Source organism: Stegostoma tigrinum, chromosome 2, assembly GCF_030684315.1.
Source record: "Stegostoma tigrinum isolate sSteTig4 chromosome 2, sSteTig4.hap1, whole genome shotgun sequence".
NCBI lineage: Eukaryota > Metazoa > Chordata > Chondrichthyes > Orectolobiformes > Stegostomatidae > Stegostoma > Stegostoma tigrinum.
Window position 1 is genome coordinate 98,037,024 of NC_081355.1, and position 19,294 is coordinate 98,056,317.

Consider the following 19,294-nt stretch of genomic DNA (forward strand, 5'->3'; position numbering starts at 1 on the left):
CTGTTCAGCTTTTCCAGCAACTTCTGTTTTTGTTACTACCATGCTGTACCTATAATCTCAGTGCTGTGCATTAATTACTTCTTTGAATCAATTTAATGAAAGGTTAATCAAAATCTGAAGTGTGATCAACTTATCTCCTTTTTGTTTTATTTTGTCGTATATAGGCGCTTTAGAATTCTTTTCCATTGTTGTAGGCTGACTTCCGTTGTTGTATGGAATGTGAGCATGGCTGACAAGCCCTAATATCTTCCCTAATTGTTTTCGGAGAGCCGGTGGCTTGCGGTTTCTTAAACTACTTCAATCCATTTGGTTTGGGTATCTCTTTACTTTTAAAGAGTTGCAGGATTGTGACCTAATGACTGTAATGGAGTAGTGATATATTTCAAAGATGCTGTTGTGTGTGCCTTGGACACTGCCTTGTAGATGGTATTCCAAGTGTCTGCTGCCTCTGTCCTGGCTGATAGAAGGTAGCAGGTTCGGACCAGTGAATCAACTGGGCCTGGTGGGACGCAGTGAGACAGATGCAGTGATTGGGTAGTGCTATATCAAATCAGTTTTTAAAAAGTCCATATGCTTTCCCTCCCCTCCCTCTCCCTCCCTGCACGCCTGTCCATGCTCATACACTCTGGCTGTTGTGCGCGTGCATGCCCATTCTCGCTGTCATAACTTCAAAGGAAAGTGAATCTGTTGCACTGTTTTATCAAAGTGAAACTATTTTGACACTGTTGCTAATTGTATTTTGACCTTAAAGTGCCCTGTTATTGCTTCCTTGATGAATTCCAGCATTTCCTGGGACTGATTTCAGCCTAAATGTCTGGCCTCTTTCACGCTTTTGAATAGCAGCTTATGTTTAGAAGTGTGGTAGTTCATAATATGAAAGTAATCGATGTGTGATAAGGGTCAAAAATGACCTGTACATAAATAGAACAGAAAAAGCAGGCATATGTCAAACATAGGAAAGAAATTGGTTAGAAACAAGAAGCTTAAAGAAAGTAGCGGAGGAGTTTAAAAAGTTATAATGGGAGACAAAGGTTACATGGAAAGATTAATAGGCAAGATAAAGTCAAACCCCAAAACCTTTTTCAAACAGGTATCAGCAGTTTGTTTGGGAAAATAGTCATTTGGAGACAGACAATGCAAAAACGTAATAAATGTACTACATGCACTTCTTGAGAAAGGAAGTAGATAATGGGGCAATTACTCTTTTTTTTAAATAAAGGGGAAGTTTTTGAGCGACATACTGAAATGCTTATCATTTCTGAAAGTTGGGAAGTGAAAAATAAAGAACTAGAGAGATTTGTTGATCTTTTAACCCAACTTGGATCGAGACATATTGTTAGCAGACTGAAGAATTTGTAATGTTGTCTTATTATCCCTTACCACTTTCATGAATAAGAGAAAACCATAGGCAAATCAGCTTATTGATTCTGAACAAGTGTTATTGGAAATTATTTTGCTTTTTCTTTCTTTTTAGAAGACAGAGCCTGATCAAAGAAACTGCTAGCATCAAGCTTAGGATAACTAAATGTTTTAAGATTATTTGTAAGGATGGTGAAATGGATGGAAATGTGACCAGCTGAATACAGTATAAAAATGTGAAGTGCTGCACTTTGTGTGGATATGCCACAAGTGGTGCACTTTTGAAATCTGAAGGAAGCAGGAAAGGTGTTTTTTTTAAAATTCATTTTATGGGTTGAGGGGTGTTGCTGGCTAGGCAGCATTTATTGCCCAGCCCTAATTGCCCACAGGGCAGTTCAGAGTCCGCCACATAGCTGTGGGACTGTAGTCACATGTAGGCCAAACTAGGTAAGGATGGCAGTTTCCTTCCTTAAAGAACATTAGTGAACCATATAGGCTTTTCTGACAATCTGCAATGGATTCATGGTCAGTGTCAGATTCTTTAATTCTAGATATTTATTGAATTCAAATTCCACCATCTTTGGTGGGATTTGAACCCAGGATCCCAGAACATTATCTTGGTCTCTGGATTAACAGTCCAGCAATAATATATTAGGCCATTGCTTCCCCATCTTCAAAAGATGGTTTAAAGAAAATTACATGGGTTACTAGGGTTTCTGTATACATGAATGGAATATGAAAGTGAAGAGGCCATAAAAGAACTCTGAAGGATTGCTTAGGCTTCTGCTGGAGTATTGGTGATTCTGGAAATATAACATTTGTAATGTCTCATTTTATACCTTTTTTGTTAAAGAGTTTGTATTTCTGAATATGGTTTATGGGTGTTTACATCTGTGAAGGTTTCTTTTTAAATAAACAATTTACTTGTGCCCTTTGGAAGTAGTGAGCAAACCCAGCGTTTTTCAGAAGCAAGTGGCAATGGACCCCAGCAGAATTTCTACTCTTGCTTCAGCGTGGACACCACCACTATACCCAGCCTCTCAAAAAAAGGGTCTGCAGCAAAATTTTACCTTTTCCTAGCACTGTTCAGTTCTGATGGAGGGTGACTGGACTTTAATTTTTCACTGCACAGGTTTGCCAGACCTACTGAATTTGTGAGTCAATTTGTTTTTGCTTATAAGTAGGAACGCAAATTGTGAGGAGGACAGAAGGTTACAGAAGTTAACAGTAGGTTGGTTGAATGAGTGGACCGTAATCTGGCAGCTGGAGTTTGGCACACAAAAATGCGAAAGTCTTCACTTTGGCAGGACATGTTAAAAATAAACAGGTACACTTAAACAGAGAGTAGCTACGGAATTCTGAGGTGCAGGACCATGTGGATGTTCTAGTGCCCAAATTACACATTTTTGTGTGCAGTTCAGCAAGTAATTAAGGTGGCTAATGGGTTACTATCCTGAGGCTGTTGACTTGCTTGCTGATGTTTTCATTCAGATATTTTGTCACCACGTTAGGTAACATCATCAGTTGGGCCTCCTCCGAAGTGATATTGTTCTATTCTACTTGGAATTTATACTGTCTGGTCTGTTACAGTGAATTGTTATTTCCAGTTCTGTTCCACGTAGGTTTGTATATGGGGTCTGATTTTCTGTGTTTGCTGTGCCCTGAGGAATTCCCGTGTGTGTCTGCTAACTGTCCTCTTTATTAAAAGAGACATTGAATATACAGAAAGATGATATCCATCAGTTATAAGACGTTGGTGAGATGATGCCTTGATTGCTCTGTGTAGCTTGGCCTATTTATTTAAGGAAGAATGTAATTGCATTTTAGGAGGTCCAGAAGTGGTATACTAGGTTGATGCCTGGAATGAGCAGGTTGTGCTAGGGGATAATTTTGACAGCCTGGACTCATTTGTACTGAAATTTAAAAGTGTGAGGGGTGAATTGAATCATATATACAAGATCCCGAGTGGCTGCTGAGGTGTAGTTTGGTGGTGCTCGCTTTGGATCAAAAAGGGTAGGTTCAAGCCCCAACATATCAGTGCTGTTGATTTTGAAAGTAAGTTTATAAGATCCTAAACAGTCTTGACAAGGTGGACGTGGCAATTATTCTTGTCGTCAAATCCAAAAATAGGAGACATTGTTTCAGGATTAGAGAGCATCTTTTGTAAGATAGAAATTACATTTTCCTCCTCCAAAAAGAAAACCTCACCAGCACCAAGGGTTGTGAAATTTGAAGCTCCATATCATTAAGGCAGATGAAGACACAATTTTGTTAGGTAAGGAAATTAAAAGTTATTGTCTCGTTCCAGTGAGGATGTGGAATTTGAAACATGTAAGATCAGCCATGATCACATTGAATGACAGAGCAGGCCAGAGGAGACACGTGACGTCCTTCTTCCTCACACTTGCTTTTATGTATGTTATGTTTTGTCGTCTGTATCAATAAATTCAATTTAAACAAATATCTTGATTTTCTTCACAGAGCATGTTCAATGCGAATCGTCAAAAAATCAAAGAAAAGACAGAAATTTTGAATCAAGATTGGAAGCAACATCGGATACAACCTGTTCATATCATGACTTCTGTGAGCACAATGCGTGGTACCAGAGAGGTATAATAGAATTTTTTTTTTGACTGGGTAAAGCATTTGTGATAAACATAAAGCTTTGTGTGCAGCCATCCACCCAATTCAAATAATAATTCTTACCTTCTCTTATCCAATGCTGCCAAGTATTATTAATTTATATAAATATATAAGACATTCACTGCATGTGTGAAATTTAGGCTAGTTAGTCAGCATTCTATAAATAATTTGCATACTTGTGTTAACCAAAGATAATTGGTAACTGTTGGCTGCAGAAGTCTCTAAAGCCTTTAATTATAAAAATCTGAAATATGGGCATGAATTGAGATTGAAATTGTTTCTTTCTATGTCGTGGTTATTGCCTCCAAAATATTTTGTGCTTTCAAGACATGCGTAAAAGCAGATATTTTCAATTTTTGAACCTATTACTACAAAAGCACACTTTGTTTTATTTGGCGAAGCTTATTGTCATCCACGATGGATGGAGCTCCCCACCTAACAGTATTGTTGAAGTACCTATGCCAAGTAGATTGCAGCAGTTCAAGAAGGAGGCTCAACACCATCTCAAGGACAATTAGGAATCGGGAATTACTGCCAATGATGCCAATATTCTGAATAAATTTTTAAAATTGGCTGGTTTTCCAAATTTGGGTGTTTTCCAAGAAACTAATACGTCAATTATGGCTGTGTTTTGTCTTGCACCTCTTAAAGTCTAATAAAGTCTTGGCTGTCATTGTGACCTGGATTGACCATTTGCAGATTCAGAAAGTAAAGTTCCCTTTCTCTTGGTATCCGTCAGTGCTTGGCCATGATCTGGTGGAGCTGGATGAGCACAGCAGGCCAAGCAGCATCAGAGGAGCAGGAAAGTTTGACATTTCAGGTCGAGATCCTTCTTCAGAAGAAGGATCTCGACCCGAAATGTCAAACTTTCCTGCTCCTCTGATGCTGCTTGGCCTGCTGTGTTCGTCCAGCTTCACACCGTGTTATCTCAGATTCTCCAGCATCGGCAGTTCCTACTATCTGTGTGATCTGGTGGAGCTGCTTTTGGTGTGTTGGATACTGTCCATAAAATCTTTTTGGTTAGTTGACTTTTAGCTGATTGCGCCTTGTTTGAAACCTCCACCTAAAAAGTCAATAGTTATTTGCTCACTCATAGATTTTATTGAATTAAACTTCAATTAGCGCTACTGACTGACTGGATAAAATCTTCAAAACCATGTAGCCATTAATTTTAGTTAGATTACTATTACTAAGTATCCATATTTGGGTTACAAATATAATAAAAGAAAACATCAGCCCAAGATCAATATTTCTTATACCTTTGTGTTTAAAATAGGTGTCTTTTAGTATAAAGTACACTTCATGTGTGCAAGCAATTGTTAGAGATTACCTTGGTTCTAGAAATCAAAATCCCAGTTTGGGTGGGGATGAGAAGCATTAGAGGGGGGAGAACTCACTGGACCAGATGTGGGTCAAAGTAAACCAAAACGAACAATGGGTGCTTGTAACATGGGAATGGCAATAGTTACTAGTGGTTTCAACTAATAGTTTCAAGTTGGTTCCACAACATTTCTGAGCAAAGGACGATCTTGAGAGCAGGTTGCAATAGTCTTTGTATTGTGTCATGATACTGATTTAAATTATGACTTCCAAGTAAAGACACCAGTGACCAGTATGTGACCAGAACATTTTTTTAATGCAAATTTTGGAATTCTCTGCCTTGGCTGTTGGAGGTCAGGTAATTGAATATATTTAAGGTGGAAGTAGGTAGATTCTTGTCAGACAAGGGACCAGATAGGAATTTCTGGGGAAATGGTAATGCGAGATTTGAAACACAGAACAACCGCGATCTTATTGAATGGCGGAGCAGACTCGCAGCACAGTGGACTACTTTCTATTCCTAATCTAAATGCTCATGAGTTGATTTGATATGTTTGTGTGTAATTCAGATGTGAACTCTTGAGATTGAGTTAAGGGTAGTTTATAATATTGTGCAAGTTGTTGCTGATTAATTTTGTTGTATCACCAAGATCACTTAAATTCATACAAAGTTCATTTGTTGATGAGGTGTGCATTACAATTACTGACATCATTCAGTAACAAGTAAAAATGACTTTTAAAGTGTTTTTTAAGTTTCAATAAATGATTAATGTTTGACATTGCAGTTTTGAGAGTTTGCAGCTTGTGTTTGGTGGTTGTGGGGGATAGGCTGCTCATGGCAGGAAGCAATGAAAGTCTGGTTCAGGCATATTATAGAACTTCTGACCAGAAGATTTATTCAGTGTGTGGAGATCATTGTCATGTTACTGGCTTTGGGCACAGAGTTTGAAATGGATTATGATTTGCCAGTTAGCAAGAAATAGATGTTGAATAGCTTTCTTTCCCCTGATATGCAATCGATAAATATTTGAAGGAGAAAAACAATATAGTACTTCGAAGAATACAGAGGGAAGTGGGACTCATTGTAGATTATTCCATTTTTTAAAAAAAAATCTTATTTTGTGGGTCAAATCGTATCTTGTTTTATAAATTTCTGTGGTTTTGTGCTTTTTAACCTTTATAGTTGGTTGACCTGAAACAATGGGTTTCCTCCAATTATCTTCCGCCACATGTCCTAAGATTTTTTTTTTTTGTTTATTTCTAGTGTGCCGTGGAAAGTGGATTCTCAGAATTTCCAAAGCAAGTCATTCCCCTGAAGACTTTGAATGCAGTGGCCTCAATTCCAGTTATGTACTCCTGGTCTCCCCTTCAGCAAAATTTCATGGTGTGTGTTTCAGGCATAAGCAAGCATTAAGTTTTTTTTTACATTTATTTGCAATGCATTCATGGACAGTAAGACCACTCAAATTCTTAATATTATTTTCATTCGAGCAAAGGAAGAATCTTTACTTAATTTTATTTCTTGTTTCCAAACTAGGTGTTCAGTTTACTTTTAATGAAATAGCTCCTTGTATTTGTTAATGACGGAAGTGACAGGTATTTTTCATGCAGACTATTTTCAGAATTTAACTAGCCCATGGTCCAGAAATCTTTTGTTACAAAGGAAGCATTGGCACTGGTGTCTACATCTGATAGAAGTTAGGACTCTTCTCATATTTTAAAGAGCTTGTTTTGATTTTGCTGTTCCTGAAAATGATGCTTTTCACTTTGGACTTAAATTTACTGTAACTTTTCCTTGGTTCTACCATCAAAGAAATCATAAGACTCCTCCAAACTGACAATTGTATAATTCTTGAGAACTGACTAATATTCCACATGTGTTTAAACATTGCACTTCATAGAACGTCAAAAATGAACTGCAAATGCTTGCTATATTTCTGTCTTTATAACTAAGAACAAAACAAAGAACAAAGAAAATTCCAGCATAGGAACCCAAGTTCAGCCCTCCAAGTCTGCACCGATTCAGATCCTCTATCTAAACCTGTTACTTATTTTCCAAGGATCTGTGTCCCTTTGCTCCCTTGCCCATTCATCTATCTGTCTAGATACATCATAAATGATGCTGTCGTGCCCATCTGTACCACCTCCGCTGGCAACACATTCCAGGCATCCACCACCCTCTGCCTTAAATTTCTCCCCTCCCACCTTGAAATCATGGCCCCTAGTAATTGAGTCCCCCACTCTGGGGGTGGGGGGGGAGCTTCTCGCTATCCACCCTGTCTATACCTCTCATGATTTTGTAGACCGCAATCGAGTCTCCCCTCAACCTCTATCTTTTTAATGTAAATAATCCTAATCTACTCAACCTTTCTTCATATTAGTGCTCTCCACACCAGGCAACATCCTGGTGAACCTCCTCTGCACCCTCTCCAAAGCATCCACATCCTTTTGGTAATATGGCGATCAGAACTGTACACAGTCTTCCAAATGTGGTCGAGCCAAAGCCCTATATAACCAGATGTTAAAGACTTTTGTTAATTTAAGGTGGAAGATGAAACTGTTCTACACAACATTCCTTACATGGGGGATGAAATCCTGGATCAGGATGGGACTTTTATTGAAGAACTTATCAAAAACTATGATGGAAAAGTACATGGAGACAGAGGTAATGCTGTCCATTTGCTGTTTTACACTGACTGATTGTTTGTATAGTAATATTAGTTCAATCATACTTTTATTGGCTTTTTCTAAAATATGGAATATGTTAATATTTGAACCCAAAAGTCCATGCATGAATACCTACAAAAAGAAATACATTTTCCTGCTTCTTAAGGTTAATTTGGTGAAACTGACAAATTGTACTGAACTAATTAAATGCTATTTAAATGTAATGGCTTGTTATGGAATTTTTTTTAAGAATCATTGTTCATTTTTTATGTCATCATAATTTCCATTATTAAGGTATTTGTTCAGCATTTTTCACAGTTAACATTTGTATTATGAAACCTGTTACATGTGTAATATATTTTGTTTTATGAAATTGATTTCTGTGCTTCCATGTTTTGATATTTTGTATGTGAATATAACAGATGTAGTTGAAAATGAGTATTACTTTGTTTCCAAGCTAAAATGCATGATTTGTTTCAAAGTTTGAAATCTAACCTCCATTCCTCCACTGTTTGTTTCTGTACTCTTTTGTTTCAAAGGAGTTGAACTTTCCAACCTTCATCATAGCTGCCCAGATGCATAGCTGACTTTCGCACGTGTGCCGACATAGCCTTTCACCCACCTATTCACAATAAGGAAGAGCCTGTATATGTGTGTGCCGCTCTTGGCATGAGCCACTGGGGAGGTCTGTGGTAGTGGGAGAGTTGAGTTGGAGGTCTGGACTGAAGCGAACATTTCCCTTGTCGGAGATGTCAACAATATACACCTTCACTGCTGCACCAGAGTTGGGAGGCAGTGTTGAGAGGAGGGGACGGAGCTGTCAAAACACCTGTTTTCTGCTGCACTCACCTAGTCGTTGCTGTGTGAAATGAGGTCTCCCCTACCTTGCTCAAGATCCTGTTGCTATGTATGGACACTTGTTACAACAGTACTGTTGTTGCCACCTTTTCAAAGGTCTCACAGTCTAAATCTTGTCACACCCTGTCAACGTGGGGTATTATTCAGGCCATTGAGCCCTGGATCTCTTTGTTTTATTTTGTATATACTTTCAACAGCATCATTTTTGTGACTAGCTACTACTTTCCATTGTTGTTCAATGATGTTAGGTCCCACTACGTATGCGTGGTGTTGGTTTTGTTTTAATGCAGCATTAGCAGGTGCGATGTACAGCAATCATTTTGTACCTTTCCCACCAAACCATACTCTGATTATTTTTCCTCATTATTAAGTTCTGGGAAACCCCGATCAAGTTGCAAGAATGTCCAGTGACGTTGAATTCAAGAATGTGTAGTTTCAAGTCAGAAGATCTATCACGTTACTCATTGGAGTTTAGAAGAATTACGAAGTGATCTTGTTGATACATACAGGATTCTGAAGGGGCTCAACAGAGTAATTGTTGACAGGATGTTTCTCCTCCTGGTTAAGTTCAGGAGCAGAAGACAGTGTCTCTAGAAAAGACTGAGATAGGAGGAATTTCTTCTGAGAGTTGGGCATCTTTGGAACTCCTTGCCAAAGAGGGCTGTTGTAGGCAGAATCCTTGTGTATAGTTGGAGCCTGAGACAGTAGGGCCTTGATCAGTAAGGAAATCGAGGTTTATGGACAAAAGGTAGGAAATGAGGAGAATGTTTGAGCAACCGTAGTCTTTTTTTGTTTTGAATGTTGGAACAGGCTACAGGACCAAATGGCCTATTCCAGTTCCTATTCCTTATAGTTCTAAATGCTGTGATGCACCTGTTGCTTTTAAAGGGCATTTCATTTAAGGAAGAAAGGCAAAAGATTTAAAAGCATTATGTTAATTCAAGTCTATGCCATTTGACACATCATTTTGTGATCTTTGTTTCGATATTGCAGAATGTGGTTTTATCAATGATGAGATCTTTGTGGAGCTGGTAAATGCTTTGACCCAGTACAGTGATAATGATGAAGAGGATGATGATGATGACGATGATCAGGAGAACAAATCTGAGAAGACTGACGGAAGTGACATCAGGGAAGAAAGCAATGATTCCAGGAAAGATTATCAGGAGATCAATATGGACGGTAAGGGTATAAATTTGCACGGGATGTATCGAGAAAGGGAGTATTTAGCCGTTATGGTCCATGTAGGTTCCACTGTCACAGGACAGGGAAAAGAGTTCCATATGGCTAGTCTCTGGGACTTTGTACCAATTTATGAAGTAGAACCTGGAAAATGGCAATGTTTTGAATTATGACCCAAACCGTTTGCGAAGTGGAACAGGACAAACCAGTTTTGAAGAAATGAATGTCTGTCTGTCTGGTGTAGTAGGATCTGGTCTGTAGAACACTGACAGTTTGGAAAATAGACATCTGATCTTGAATTGTGCTGGGACCAGTGTTCTGGTGAGCTGCATAACAAGAGAAAGGTACAAAATAGGCCATTTAGGTTAATCTTTTAATATTGGAAATGTGTTCTTCTATTGTACAAGATTAAGGAAAATGATTATGCAGACTCAACATGATTTCATGTAGGGGAAATCCATGACTGCCAAATTTATTTGAGCTCTTTTGAGGAAGTTACAAGATGAAGAAACAATAGATGTAATATATTTGGATTTTTCAGAAGGTGCATGATGATATACCGTATATTAGGCTACGTAAGTTAAGATAAATGATATTGGAGGTAGTATGTTAGCATGGATAGAGGATTGGCTAACTAATTGAAAACCTAGTTGGGATGGTGGGCTGTGGGTGTAGTTTCATGAAGGCAATCTATAACGAGTGGTGTTGCTGCAGTGATCAGTGCTGGGGCTACAAGTATTTATATCTTAGTGATTTGAATGAGATAAGCGACTGTACTGCAGTCAAGTTTGTGAATGAAATAGGTAGCGAAGATGATAGTCTGCAAAGGAATAAAGACAAGTTAAGCAAGTGGGCAGAAACTTGCTGGATAGAATGTAGAAATGGAAAAATGAGGTTCACTAGGCCCATCCCAGGTATGGCGGGACTGTCTTATGAAGAGAGGTTGAACAGGTTGGGCCTGTACTCATTGGGATTTAGGAGAATGAGCCGTGACCTTATTGAAACATAAGCAATTTTTAGAGTAGTTAACAAGATAGATGTTGAATGGCTATTGTCCCTTGTGGGAGAGTCCAGGACCAGAGGGCCTAATCTTAAAATTGGGGGTCACAGATTTAAGGTGGAGATGAGGAGAAATTTTTTTATTTTCGGGTTGGTGAATCTGTGGAATTCTTTACAGTAGAGGGTTTTCGATGCTGAATCATTAAGCTTAATCAAGGCTGAAAGATGTGCCAATCTATCAGTTGGGGAGTAGAGTTGTGGGGCAAAGGCAGGAAAATGGAGTTGAGGATTAGCAGATCAGCCATAATCGCATTAAGTGATGAAGATTATTTGATGGGCTGAATGGGCTACTTGTACATTGTATGGTTACATAGGCACGGTTTTGACCTAATGAAGGCAAGGGTATCAATTGGGAAGATCTAGTGTGTCAAAGAGTAGAGTCAAAGCTAGCAAAATTTAATATGGGAAGGGCTAAACAATGTGTACAAAGTGAAGAGTAAATTAAAGCAATGGGTTTACAAGAATGAAGAAAGAAAAGGCTCATGATGCATACAGCATAGGAAACGTGAACTGAGAGCTAATAGAAATAAATAAAACTTCTTGATGGCCATTACAAAGAGATGGCTCCAGAATGCCATAGATTGTTGGGGCACATCTCATCCCGCCTTGGTAACTTATCAACTTTCAGCACAGCCAGCATATAATACTTTGTTATTTTGTACTTCAGGCATGTCTGCTATATCTGTGCCAATTCTCTTTTTTGGTCACTAATGAGTTTCATTTCTCACTTTGCCATCTTTTTCAGTTATATTTTGATGGGCTTTTGCATTCTCTCAAAATGAAGAGAAGTCTTTTCTCATAACCCCTTTTGCTTTTTATAAAAGTTTTCTCTCTGAACTTTTCTAAGTTCACCTTGTTCTGACACCTGTCATGGGCACAGTTTTTTTCTGTTTTATTTAACACTCTACCTTTTTTTATCAATGAGAAGCGTGGCTTTGATCATCCTTCCTTGAGGCAACGTACCTCAATTGTACCTGAACTATTTCCTTTTTAAAGGCATTTTTTGTGCAATCGGTTTTGCCTGCCGATCTTTTCTTTCGACTTACTTAGACCAAATAACTGTTATTTGTTGGATTTTTGCGTGCAAATTGGCAGCTGCTTTTTTTTTTTGAAACAATAGCTCTTGTTGTGCTGTGGTAATATGCTTGTCTTTGGCCGAGGATACTTGTGTTCAAGTTCTGACTATTCCAGAGATGTATAGTAGTATGTCTGAAAATAGATTGATTAGGAAAATAATCTGATTATAGTTCACCAGTACTCATTATTTTATTTTTTTGAGGCATCTTCTGACCATAAGACTGTCACTTAACAGCTTAATTCATTATCTGAAGGATACACTTTCTCAAACAGTAGGAAGTTTCAACTGTGATGTATGATGCAAAAGAAAATACATCAAGGAATAGTGAATGTTGTCCATATTTGAAGTCGGGAATAGGACATGCTTCCACTCAATGTGATACCATGTTTTAAATTGTTTTTTGTTCTGCTTTTGTGCTACCACAAACACATTAGGTAATTTAACATGAAATGGACATGATCTTAACTCCTGGAAGCCATTTTTTATGTCAGTGTCCCTTGTTGATTCACCTTTGCTAAAAAGGCAGATTGATGTGTTACCTTAGCATCAACCGCAAGGGGAGATATTTGGAATTTGAGTGATCCTTAAACACAAACGAGTCTTTCTAAAAGTATGAGAATCCAGTGCTTTTAAGAAAAAATCAGAAGCGTGGAAGAATCCCTATAAACTTTGGTTTGTAGGAATTCTTTAAATTTAAGAGATAACATAGCTGCCAACTTAATTTTAGACTGTGTGTAAGACTGAGACCCCCATTTTAAATAGAACACCAAGAACTTCAAGAGATGGTGTCAGAAAGAGCGTTCCTAATAAGGAGGGGGGGAAAGGCCAAACCAGCTAAGGCCTATTGTACTGAACCAGGTTACCAAGGGTCACAATCTGTAAGCCACAAAAGTGAATATAGAGTCTTCACTGCCTCCAGAATCCGTTCAGCCCATCTGTGGGAGAAACTTTTAACCATTCAAGTATGGAAGCAGTTGCGCCTGCTAAATTTCAATTTCAAGTTCAAGCTTTTACCACCATTCACTTCAGAAAGATTTGTTAAGCAAGTAAAAGGACTACTTTTTGCATCTGTATTTAATCTAGCAGTGTTTACACTTTACTTGGTAGCCTTCAGCAACAGTTGTGTAATAAAGTAGCCTTTGATCGTGTCTCAAAACTAAAGCTTTGCTATTACAGTTAAATTGGGGCATGGGGATGGTGTGGCAGCAAGCAAACGGAGCTAAACGAGGTATAAAAATTAGCAACTTGTGGACCACCCCAGTGTGTGGCAACAGTGGCTTTACTGTAAACAATATGACTATGGTCTCAAATTAGTGTTACACTTTAAGTTAGATCTTTGTAGATGGGAAACATAGTAGTGATAATCGTTGGTTCGATTTTGCCCACAGTTAAAGAATGTGATGAAGGGAAGAAAAAGCCTTGTGACAAGATATTTGAAGCAATTTCATCTATGTTCCCAGATAAAGGTACACCAGATGAGCTGAAGGAAAAGTAAGTACTTTAGGGTGGTTTGAATGCACCTTTAAAAAATGGTGGCCTCATGCCAGCTTAACTTGATTTGTTTCTGTAAAGTACCCAAATTGTTAATTCTTTAACAGCCCATTTATAGTATGGTCAAAGCAGTGGAATAGTGTGCTGTACACTGAAAACTAAACATGGAGAAGAAATTTTCAGCCTAAACAAAGAAATATTGCATAATGGCTGACAGCATTGGATGTAGCAAAGATTGTAGGACATGAAAAAACTCTGTGGTGGTGGTAAAGATTTTGTGCTCTAGAACCAGCATTAGCTCCAGCCAAGCTGTTCTAGTAGAATATTAACATCTGCTGAGTAATATAGAAAATTGCTCTGGTGTGTCCTTGTCTACTAAAAACCAGGGCAAGACAATTTAGCCCTTCATCTATTCTCAATAATACAATGGAGGCTGTCATTAGTAGCACTGTTAAGTAGCACTACAGCCTGATAACAATTACTCACTTGAGGCTTTTTTCAACCTTTCTCAAAACATAGGAGAATAAAAAATGGTTGAATGCGAAAGACGAGTTGAAAATAACTATTAACACTTTGGGAAGAGTTTCATCAAGTATTGTATCTAGGAATCCTGACTAATTTAAAGTCAGTGGGAATCCAGAATTCTTATCAATGGTGAGTCGCACAAGTACAAAGAATAGTGGTTGGAGGCCTGTCGTTCTGTTCCCAGCGTAACATTGTCGGAGCTTCTTGGTGCAGATGCTGTTGGAAGAGCTTGATTTGTTATTGTAGCGCACCTGCTAAATGATGCGTACTGCTGTTGTGTGCTAGTTGTGAAGAGTGGATAAAGTCCCAGTGGAATGGGCTCCTTCTGTTCCTATTTGTTATAGTCTTAGGGTCCCTCAAGCCTGAACTGCTAATCAATAGGATCGTGGCTATTTGTACATTCCTCACATCCATTTTCCTCCCCTTTCGCATAACCCTTGATTTTCCCAACTGTTCAGAAATCTATCTCCGCCTTAAATGTACACACAGATGATGTCCCACAGCTCTGTGGCAAGGAGTTCCAATGGGTCTTGCATGAAGGGAAGCAAGACTTGCCTATTATATTCCAACTCCCATGAAATAAAAGTCAGCATTCCATGAACCCATGTTAACATTGTGTTTTGTGCAAAAGGGCCTCCGAGTCCTGTTTTATGTTACAGCTTTTCTCCATTTAAATAATATCCATTTGTTTGTTCTCCCTTCCAAACTGAACAGCTTTGCATTTTCCCACATTGTACTCCATTTGACAACATTCTTTTGCACACTTACTTCACCCATCAAATATCTCTCTATATACTGTTCGTATCCCTTTTTCACAATCTGCCTGTCCACCAATTTTTGTATTGTCTGCTAATTTGGCTATGATACAGCAACCTTCCTTGCAACCAGAAAAAGAAACCCTATTTGCATTTGCTGTTTTCTGCCCATGAGCCAGTTCTGCATCCATACTGGTTAGCTACCGACACAGTGGGGTCGTACCTTGTAAAGTTTTGTAAAATACCTTGTCCTATGGTGTCAAGCTTCATGATGGGTTACCGTTGACCACATGGGTGCTTTCCTAGTTCCAGTTGCAAGCTGATCCATAGAAACAGTTCCAGAGGGTGTGTCCATTCTTTCTCTGGATGCTTTCATAAACACTCTGGGATGTATGTTGTAGGGCTTTGATCCTATCCATTTCCCCAACCCTATTCCTTTTCTACCCTGATTGATTGATTGCTTTAGTTCTTCCTCATCTCCAAATCTTGTGTTCTCCAATGTTTTGGGGTTCGTAGATCATAGAGCCCCTACAGTGTGGAAACAGGCCCTTCGACCCAATAAGTCTACACTGACTCTCAGACCATCCCACTCTGAGCCATTCCCCTATAAACCCACCTAATCTACCCATCCCTGAACACTCTGGGTAATTTAGCACGGCCAATCCACCTAACTTGCACATCTTTGGATTGTGGGAGGAAACCAGAGCAGCCGGAGGAAATCCACACAGACACAGGGAGAATGTGCAAACTCCATACGGACAGTCGCCCGAGGGTAGAATTGAACCCAGGTTCCTGGTGCTGTGAGGCAGCAGTGCTAACTGCTGATCTACTCTGCCGCCCCTTGTTAATTTATGGTTCTGAGATGGTGGACTAACAAGCTTGATTTTTGAGGAGCTGCACAACATTGAATTCAATGGAATGAAGTGTGGTTTGGGAAGGAGGAGGAAGGGAAATGCTATAATTTTTGGTATTCATTACAAGCCACTAAATTAGATTTAAAAGAAGAAACCAACAAGCAATTTAGACACAAGGCAAAAATAGTGCCCCGATTGCTCATATCAGTTTTATTTAGTTGTCACCATTTTTCTTTAGCTGGTAGGGTGTTTCACAAAAGGCATATGCACCGAATTTTGCACATGAACAATTACGGCCTTTGTGGTATCAGCTGGCACAATCAAATAAATCATTTTACCTATTCCATGCTAAAACGGAATGAAGGCCGTACATGTTGTCAAATACAGAGCACGTTTTAACACTTTTTCTTGAGACTTATTTAATCAAATGATTGGCGAAAAAATAAGTGGTGAAGTGAATTGGAGCAAATACTGATGAGAGCAGACCAATGGGTGAATAATGACCACAATACAATTGCATGCATTTTAATCATGTTAAAAGATCATCAAGAGTCAATCTAAGATACAAAGTTAACCATCCAGGGAGTAGTGAGCCCTTGGAATTGTCTTCCACAGAAAGCGGTTGAGGGCAAAAAAAGTGACATTTTCAAGGATTTAGATGGTTCCAGAAATAAAGGGATCAAAAGGTATGGGGTAAACGATATAAGAAACAGGATACTGAGTAGGATGATCAGCCATGATTATATTGAATGGTGGAGCAGTCTCCAAAGAGCCCTAGTGGCTTACTGCTCTGATTTTCTTTCTATGTAACATGGATTTGAGACATGGTGGGAAGAAAAGCCACTTCACTGATCAACATTTTGGAAGTGGGAAGCTTTCAACGAGGTAGACAAAATATCAAATAATCATACTACCTAAAGGCAGAAGTATAGAATCAAAGAAAAGAAGTGTGTGCATACGCAAACATTAAAATTAAACCCGCCAGCTGACAAAGAATAGCAGGTTTCTGTTCATTCTTTGTGCGCTGACTTTTCAATTATTTGTTATGTTGTTTTGGTGTATGGTATTTATTATTCTTCATCACAGGGAACTAAGTGATCCAACTAATTCTTGGAGATCAGTGCATTGGTTTTAAAATTGTGCTGTTGGTGATTATACCATTGGGAGAATAATAAGTATGTCAGAATACTGAACTTTTTTGATTTTTTTTTGTTGTTGTTACAGGTACAAAGAATTGACAGAGCAACAACTTCCTGGAGCACTGCCTCCAGAGTGCACACCAAATATTGATGGACCAAATGCTAGATCAGTTCAACGAGAGCAGAGCTTGCACTCCTTCCATACTCTGTTCTGTAGGCGTTGCTTTAAATATGACTGTTTCCTGCACCGTGAGTATGATATTGTCTTGGCTGACGTATATGTTGAACACAAGTAATTCTTGCATGTATAACTAATTAGGTATCTTTCTCAAACAATTCTCTCAAGAATGGGTGTGCTATTATATAATTAAAACATGAATTATTTCTGTGTTTGCATTTACAGTGCTGACCAGAGATTGACCTGGTTTAGAAATCATATTTATTGACATGGGGATGGGCAGAGGAATCTTGTGGATGGCCAATTTAGTCTTTCTAAATATAAGGCCTCTATGATTTTCATTGCTATCGGAATGAGCTTTGAAGGGGTAGGAGTCCTTGGGTAACATTGTTTCTGAAAAACAAATCTCTTAATCCTTCAGATATTCATAATATGTAGCTTGCAGTCATTGCTCAACCAGCCAAAGCACTTAAAACCCAAAAACATAGAATCACAGCTAATGACAAATGTTATGATTGGGCAGTGCTTGTAAAACAATCCTGAGTGCATTAATAGCCAATTTACAATAGTCAGTTAAACTTGTAATTTGGCTCATTTATGCTTGCTAGAATCCATACTCGTTGATAGACAGGGACCTGTTCTTAGCAAATGAATGCAATAGTTTCAAACCTAGCACCTTTTCTGAATGACATGGGAACTCGTGGAGTTAACGGTTCCCTGTTGGTTTCTTCATGGTTACACATCAGCCTTTTTATCTGTCATAACTTTTTTGTGATCATTTAAAAAATGGCATTCTTATTCTGATCAGGGCCTTGTGAAAGCTTTTGGTGAATTGTCTTTTCAGCAATATTATTCTCTAATTTAGTACTATTTGATCTGTTTTGAAGGTCATTTTGTCCTGTTTCTAAAATACTTCCTCTGTCTTTAAAGCTTGGATTATTCTGGTCAATTTGGTGGGTAGCAGAAAGTTTATCAAGTAATTGGTTGTTGAGGTTTGTGCTTGGAGAATGGCAAACAGTTGTAAATGGTGGTAAAGTTGTATGTAAATGAAAATTCACCTGATTATTGTTTCAGTCAGATTAGTCATCCAGACCTGAACCCCCCCCCCCCCCCCCCCCACCCCGCCGCCGCCACCCCTCATAATGTAGACAAAGTTTTTGTTATTCATGTCTTTTGTTGGAGGAAGTTGATTACTTAGTTATATCTGGTTAATTTTATTAAACATTTTGTATAGGCTTGCTATATTAAAACCGTTCAAGAAATTCATGATGCTAAATTTGTTTTGATGCAGCTTTTCACGCAACACCTAATACATACAAACGCAAAACTCCAGAGACAAGAGCAGAGACGGAACAATGTGGACCAGATTGCTGTTTGTTTCTGGTAAGTTTTTCTAGCCCTTTAGGTGAATTCTCACATCTCCATGTACATCCAAATTTTAGGGTCTTATTTGGGTAAGTGAATTGACTAAGACTTGCAATTCAGAACATTTCTGTTATTCTCTGAATTGTTTATCATAACACTCTCTTTTCTATATGCACCAGTGTCTTGTGTCTTATCTCTTTTTCAAATTCTGGCAGTACCCTCCAATACTGTTTTCTTAATTTGCAACATTACTTACCTCCTTGAATGAGTATCAGGGTATTTTCTCATAAGAGATCGTATTTCTAATAATAATGATTGATTATACAAACCTACAGTCTCTTATTTTTCCTTCTTCTTTGTGTTGTTCTCAGTGCCTGTCTGTTGGTCTCCCTCTTGTTCCTCTCTCGCGCTCTCTCTCTCTCTCGCGCTCTCTCTCTCTCTCGCGCTCTCTCTCTCTCTCGCGCTCTCTCTCTCTCTCTCGCGCGCTGTCTCTCTCTCGCGCGCTCTCTCTCTCTCTCGCGCTCTCTCTCTCTCTCGCGCGCTGTCTCTCGCGCGCTGTCTCTCTCTCGCGCGCTGTCTCTCTCTCGCGCGCTGTCTCTCTCTCGCGCGCTGTCTCTCTCTCTCGCGCGCTGTCTCTCTCGCGCGCTCTCTCTCGCGCTCTCTCTCTCTCGCGCTCTCTCTCTCTCGCGCTCTCTCTCTCTCTCGCGCTCTCTCTCTCTCTCGCGCTCTCTCTCTCTCTCGCGCTCTCTCTCTCTCTCGCGCTCTCTCTCTCTCTCGCGCTCTCTCTCTCTCTCGCGCGCTCTCTCTCTCGCGCGCTCTCT

The 19,294-nt window shown here is 39.0% G+C and overlaps 1 protein-coding gene across 1 annotated transcript in view; it reads left to right on the forward strand.

Moving 5' to 3' along the window:
* The window catches only part of ezh2 (enhancer of zeste 2 polycomb repressive complex 2 subunit), a 91,179-nt gene that overhangs the window by 25,846 nt on the left and 46,039 nt on the right, over positions 1-19,294 (forward strand). Inside the window, exons 3-9 of the mRNA XM_048522206.1 lie at positions 3,841-3,969; positions 6,587-6,706; positions 7,867-7,987; positions 9,841-10,029; positions 13,555-13,657; positions 17,016-17,179; positions 18,400-18,491. Of these exons, the coding sequence (XP_048378163.1) occupies positions 3,841-3,969; positions 6,587-6,706; positions 7,867-7,987; positions 9,841-10,029; positions 13,555-13,657; positions 17,016-17,179; positions 18,400-18,491 (918 nt within the window). The remainder of the gene's footprint in view (positions 1-3,840; positions 3,970-6,586; positions 6,707-7,866; positions 7,988-9,840; positions 10,030-13,554; positions 13,658-17,015; positions 17,180-18,399; positions 18,492-19,294) is intronic.